This window comes from Austrofundulus limnaeus, unplaced genomic scaffold, assembly GCF_001266775.1.
Source record: "Austrofundulus limnaeus strain Quisiro unplaced genomic scaffold, Austrofundulus_limnaeus-1.0 Scaffold2, whole genome shotgun sequence".
NCBI classification, from domain to species: domain Eukaryota; kingdom Metazoa; phylum Chordata; class Actinopteri; order Cyprinodontiformes; family Rivulidae; genus Austrofundulus; species Austrofundulus limnaeus.
In genome coordinates this window covers 4,993,428-4,999,941 of record NW_013952404.1, presented here as the reverse complement: position 1 = coordinate 4,999,941, position 6,514 = coordinate 4,993,428, and the positions used below count along the sequence as shown (strand labels likewise).

Here is a 6,514-nt window from a genome sequence, read left to right as displayed (position 1 = left end):
GTTTCAGCAACATTTAATTTAAAAACTGTACTTTTGAGGTTAAACAAATGTTCATAATTAATTTAAGTAAATTAGAAGTTAAAAAGGGCATGGATATTTCTCTTGTTTGGTATTGAAACAATATTGAACCATGAAACTAAAGCATTGAACTGGACCGAATCATGACCTAAAACAGAATGGGCTCAATCAGGCTGGCTGGAGAAATGCTGCCATGAAGGCTGAGCTTTGGTTACTAGGGCAACAACAGCTTGGAAAGTTTTCAGTCACACAGTCTGATTTGACTTTTATACACCATTCTATCAACGACTTAGTAAACAAAGAAAAGCTCTAAAACAATCAATGACGAAGTCGCTTCCTTTTTGTTGGTCAGCTGGTTGTTGGCGAGTAAACAAGCCGAGCTTTTAAATCTCTTGAAAAACATCTAAACTGTCTTTATAGTAAGTCTTAATGTATGGAGGACCAGTTTCCAAATACTGGCGAGGTAGGTGGATTAACTTATCATTTTTTCCTCTTTAGTTCAGCTGTGTTCTCTCCTAAAGCTTCTAATCACATATTAAGGACTTAGCATATTACTGAGTAGGAGGCCAGGGTGCCTAATCAGTTCCCCTTCTTAAGACTTGTGTTGAAGCAGGTCAATACTTTATGCCACAATGCTGATGAATCCACAGCTTTCTGTTGGACCCCTGGCCGCCCCCCTGTCCCACTCTCCTCGCTATAGTTTTTATCTCCACACAGCCATTTCAAGGAAGTAAGCAGAGGTAATCAGATACCTGCAGTGCCTGGCTTTGCAGAACCCCTCCCTTCATGGGAGGAGTTCTGAAAGGAGGCGTCCCAGACTGGGTGGACCAGTGAAATTCTTTTTTTTTTTTCCTTTTTTTTTCAATCTGTGGAGGATTTCTCACTCACTAGCACACAAAGTTTCYCTATAACCTTGACTCGCGCTGAAGAGCACAAACTTTTTGTTTTAAGGTTTGGATTCCAGCCCGGCACAGAGAGAGCAACTTTGTGGATAATACTACTCGAACAGGCCTAAAGGATTGGAATGGCTTTTGTGAAAGACAGGTGAACTCTGTTCTGCTTYCCTGGTTACAGCAGGACAGGTTTCCAGCCGCTGAACAGCTTGACTTCACTTGCTGTGTMATGGTAATCCAGACACAGGAGGAAGGGAGGAGACTGAGCCGTACCGCCAACAACTTTCAGACAGGAGTTTTCACCATGTGATATTTTTTAAATCTTCCACATTCAAACGGTTCACGTGTCAGACGGACCTCAGAGGAGTACGGGAGAGGCCTTTTGTTCCCGGCCAGCACTGGAGATGGAATATAACCAAACTGGATAACTAGAAGTGGGGAATTTGATTTTTTCTGACATTTTCAGCAGATCCTGCCCTGAAACAACTTAGGTTTGCCTCTTTTMGCTCTCAGCTGTAGGTCACTGTGAGAGGAAAATGGACAGTGCAAAGAACATTTTAGATGAGCAGGGGAAGCATCCCACTGGTTCCATCTTGAACACCTTCAGCGGTTTTTTCACACGGGACGGGGCCGCCTCTGTAGACGCTGGTATGCCCACGCTGACGTCTTTCAAGGAGCTGTCAAATGGAGAGACTGTAGACCGTGATTCYGTTCGAAAGGTTGAACCATCCGTGAGAACTTCTACAGAGAAAGCTGACGCCGACCTCGTTCAGGTCACAAGGGTGGAAACCCATAGCGATGAAGAAAATGATGGAGAGGAGGCAACATGCATTAGCACAACGCAAACTACGGGGGCTTCGTTGGAGAAGCTTAGCAACACTATGCCATCTGAGAAGGACAATAATGTGGAAGGAGATGAGCCCAAAATCCCTGTGTTTAGAACACACAATTTTAAAGAAAGATCGCGCATAGAGGCTATTTTATACGCCAGTAAATTTAACAACAGAGGAAGATCCAGGCCGGCTAGGATCTCCACAGTGTCCAAACAGGAAGACCTCTGTAACTCCAAGGAAAGTACCACCACAGTGTCTGTTGCAGAAACATCACCGGTTGAAAAGAAACAAGATACAAAAGCAGACGAGAAGAGTGAACTTAATGGAGTAGACGGCTCTCAGCCTGATCCCTCAGTCATCACTGAAGACCTAAGTTTGGAGGCTCCAAGCAATAATAAAGATGAGGTTTCTCCATTAAAACCAAAAGATAACAAGGAGAGAATTAATGAAAAAGCTGAGGAGAAGCCCGAGGAGTCTCACTCTATCCAGATCTCCTCTTCTGCTTCTTCAAACACAACGACTTCTAAAGTCTTGAGTCAGTTAGCGTCTAATCCAGCCAAACAAACACAAGCTAATAGTTTAAAACTTTCAGGATCTGGGATATCCACATCTCTGTTAGCTGGACGTAAAGAATCCACAAATAACAGTCGAACAAGTATTGGCTCTCCTGCAAAGAAGACAGCAGAGCTAATGAAACCAGAAACGACTTCAGCGCCACCAGTTTCATCTGCTCCTACCTCCATCACTTCCTCTAACCCATCCCCATCCAAGGGTGCACAGCTGTCGTCACCTCCTTCCTTCCAGATGCCGGCTCTCTTCAGTGGTTTGCGGGTACTGAAAAAGGGATCGGTGGAGGAAAACCGAGAGATCAAGCAGAGGGAGAAGGACGCTGATCTGGCACTGCTCAACCTCAAGAGTACCGTCAATAAAGCCAAGCATTTTCCCGAGCAGAAGACAACCACTCCAGTCAGAAAACTGTCCGAACCCAGATCTAGCACCTCAGTGGGACAGCTCAGTCAACGGCTGGGCCTAGGTCACCAGGATGATGCTAAAAAGTTGAGCGATGGGCAGGAGGGTGAGACTGCACATGACAAGAAAGGCTCCGAGAATGGAGGAGAGGTATCAGAGGAGAAAAGTCCTGGAGCAGAAACATCCACCGCTGACAAAAAGACCACCACAGACATGGCTTATGAAACCTTTAGGAGCATTTTTGGTCCTAAGACTATCAAAAAAGAGAAGACCGAGGAAGTGGACTTGGAGGCAGTGAAAAGAAAACTCAAAAGTGACAAGGAAAATTTGAGGTTGATTTTTCAGAGAACCTCCAAATCACCTAGTAGMGACGCCACAGGTTCTACAGACTCTGTTGTATGTACTTACAGCGTTTTACATTACTGCTTCCCATTCTTTTTGTGGACTATAAATTTGTTCATGTTTTCTCGTCTATAGACAGAGGTTACATCCCCTGCAGATAGTGAGGACCGGACCCCCGGGCGTTTACAGGCTGTGTGGCCCCCACCAAAGTCTAAGGATGAAGAGGAGAAGGTGGGGCTCAAGTACACCGAGGCAGGTGAGGAAGTCAAGCTTGTAGGAATGAACACTGTTGTCTTTGTTTGCATTTAAGACTGGGAGTACTGACAAGACAACCGTGCCAGTTAAGCTTTTCAGGGACACGCCTCATGCTGACTGGCTTTGTGGATTGCAGCCAGTGCAGCTGCAGTATAATTAAATCAGTGGGAGTGTCTCGCTTAAGTATTTGTAGCTTGTTCAGTGTAGACATCAAGACACCAAAACAAAAGTCAAGCCGTCGTTATGTAATCCATGATCAATCGTTATTGAAATGACTGAGACAAATAGTACAAATCTAGCTAAGATTTAGCATGAATCTGTCAAAATCCTTGATTTTCTGTGGCTTGTAGGAGACATGTCTGTTGTTGCTTCATAGTTCAACTGTGTGGATGTTAGAGAGGTAAAAGAATCCGTTCATTTGGACCAACTTGTTGGTGTAATGACACACAAACGGGCTGAAAGCACACAGCACAGATTAAATTACAGTAAAAACACTTTGCTTTCAGGCTCTATGGGTTTGGTGCCTCTGTGCAAATTAGCAATGACACAACAGTTGTTTATTGTTCCTTGTGGTTCCTCCAGCTTCAGCTGGAGAATAGATTAAGGTGAGCTAATGTGCATTAGTCTAGTTATCTGTGCTCCATGTCTGGCTCTGGGCTCGACAAATAGAATGAAACTGAAAAGCAGAGTCCAGACTATAAGCCTGTAGAGATAAAAATAAAAACAATGTTTGTCTATGCTCCTCACGTTTATAGTCCTGTATATCTTAGTTCTAAATTTGCATTCACTGTGTGCAAAGTTTATAAAAACATTCAACTAAAACTGCTTATAAATTTTAAACTTGTGAAACAATGAAAAACAGGATCATATGAAGAAGATTAGGATTTATGTTTATTTTAAATGAAAAAAAAAAACAATAGTGTTAAATTTCAAAGGACAATCAAATCTGGAAGTCTGATACCTTGAATTACGTTTAAATCTAATAATATTGTGTGACACAGCACACTGTAGCCAGAGACAGTTCTCCCTTTGAGACAATAAAGTATATTTTAATCTTATCTTAGCTTAATGCAGCTCAGGAAAACATTTGCACTCAGAATCTGACAGCACATTTGGTGCAAAAAATCTGCAACTGGTAAAAATAAACAATTCTGCAAATAAGTGTTTCCAAGGCCATAGAAATAACACAAAAATGTCACATCAGACCCAGACAAACTTTACTTAAATGCTTATAATTTCAATCAAATAATAAAAATTGCATAATTTTTATACCATTTGAAGTGTTTTAGTTTAGGCTTTAGTTTTTGCATATCTTGAGAAAAATGGGTTTTCTCCAGGTACTCCGGTTTCCGCCACCCTCAAAAACATGTTCAGTATTTTTCCTTCAGGCCCAGGCCTCGCTTGAAAAAGAGATCTGTGATCTTAGTGGGATTTGCCTGGATAAATAACATTATAAAAAAATAAAGAAATAAAACATGAAGTAACTGCAAAACACAATTATCTCATGTTGTGTAGGTCTTTATCTATTTTACAGGTAGAAGTTGTTTCAGTCAGAATTCATTAGTTGCTTATCTTTGTTGATGTTTTTTAAGTGTGCTTTATTTTCAGAGTTCGATTTTTCAAACTTTGTTYAGTTAGCAGAGTAAAAACTGGTTGGTTGAGTTGTGCTGCCCTTTGCAGTAAAAGCAACCCACCCTTCTTTAGCATTTTATCTGATGGGAAGCTTCTTGTCTAGAAAAGAATCTCATTATTGGACCGTAACAAATAACATTACAACAACAAATGCATTTTTTTGCAATAAACAAAAGTACAAATGCAAGTAATTATCTGTACTGGTAATTGTTGACCTTGTTGCTTTTGCCTTGATACAATTCTCCTTTATTTATTCTTATTTTTCCGGTTAATTTCAGAGCACCAGGCTGCCATTTTACAGCTCAAACGAGAGCACAAGGAAGCTCTGGAGAAGATGCACGTAAGTTGACATGTTGCTGACGTTCTGCAGGCTTGTAACGTTCCAAGAAAATTCAGATCCAGGTTTCCCTGTTGACATGGGCTAGCTATGACTATTTAGTTCAAATAAATATGACATTTGGAAAAGCTTGCATTTGTGGCAGACTGAGACGTTAGATTCTTCTCAGATGAGGTAACTGGGAATATGTTGCACTGGTCAAGCATCTGATACCTGCGGCCACAAGATGGCACCAAATAAACATGAAATGTTCTGGTGCAGAGCCTGTGGAGGTTTCACTAACGTGTCATGGACGGGACATACCTGGAAAAAAACCTTTAATCTAAGGTCTAATTAATCCAAAGAAGAGTTTTCTTTCTAACAATAATTAAAGCTTTTTATTTAAAGTTTAAAACGTAATTAAAGCCCACCAACAAATCTTTAATGAACATTTCTGGTCACATGTCACTGATATTTCCCTTCTTCCAGCTTGAACAAGAACCAAACTTTACCACAAAATGCACAAAAATAATGAGTTTTTGCCTCGTTTATTAATTTGTACTGTCTTTCGTTTGATGTCGACCTTTTAAAGGGTGGGTGTTTTCTCTAAGAAATATGTCCCACCACAGTCAGCCCATTACAAATGGTGGGAACGTGCCTAATTCTTATTCTAAACTGACAAGATTTAATGAGAAACATGTGGAAGATTTGTTGCAAAACACCGTGTTCTAGTAGAAATTGTTCTGTTTGTTGGAAACATATGAAAACTTGAGTGAACAGATTTCAATGTGAATGTTTGACGCTATCTTTAGTTTGAAAATGTTCCGTATTTACGCTCTGTATTTGTTTAACCTCTGCTGTTCTGCTCTCGACAGTCGGACTTCCAGCTGCAGGTCTTCGAGGTGCGAGGCGAGCACGCGGTCACCGTGTCAAAGCTGGAGGGGGTCGTCTCTGCGCTGCGGAGCAACAGGTCCCACGGCACGGGTCAGGGTCGCGCCCAGGTCTGCGATGCGGCCGTGTCCACCGCCGACGACTTGACCCCGAGGACGTGCCGCACCGTGGGGATCCAGACCGACCGGGAGACGTTTATTAAGAGCCCCGAGGGGGGCGGAGCCGGCCCGGCTCACAGCCCCAACCAGAACCTGCCTAAAAAACTCAATTTGGATTCGATCGAACAGAATTTGAAATCAGAGACGGGTCCAGGCCCTTCTGGGCTACCGCCCCCACCTCCTCCACCACCCCCTCCCCCTCTGCCT

The 6,514-nt window shown here is 42.4% G+C and overlaps 1 protein-coding gene across 1 annotated transcript in view; it reads left to right on the top strand.

Moving 5' to 3' along the window:
* LOC106518198 (formin-1) overlaps positions 1 to 6,514 on the top strand; it is a 59,273-nt gene that overhangs the window by 14,812 nt on the left and 37,947 nt on the right. Inside the window, exons 4-6 of the mRNA XM_014009354.1 lie at positions 3,191 to 3,311; positions 5,221 to 5,282; positions 6,134 to 6,510. Of these exons, the coding sequence (XP_013864808.1) occupies positions 3,191 to 3,311; positions 5,221 to 5,282; positions 6,134 to 6,510 (560 nt within the window). The remainder of the gene's footprint in view (positions 1 to 3,190; positions 3,312 to 5,220; positions 5,283 to 6,133; positions 6,511 to 6,514) is intronic.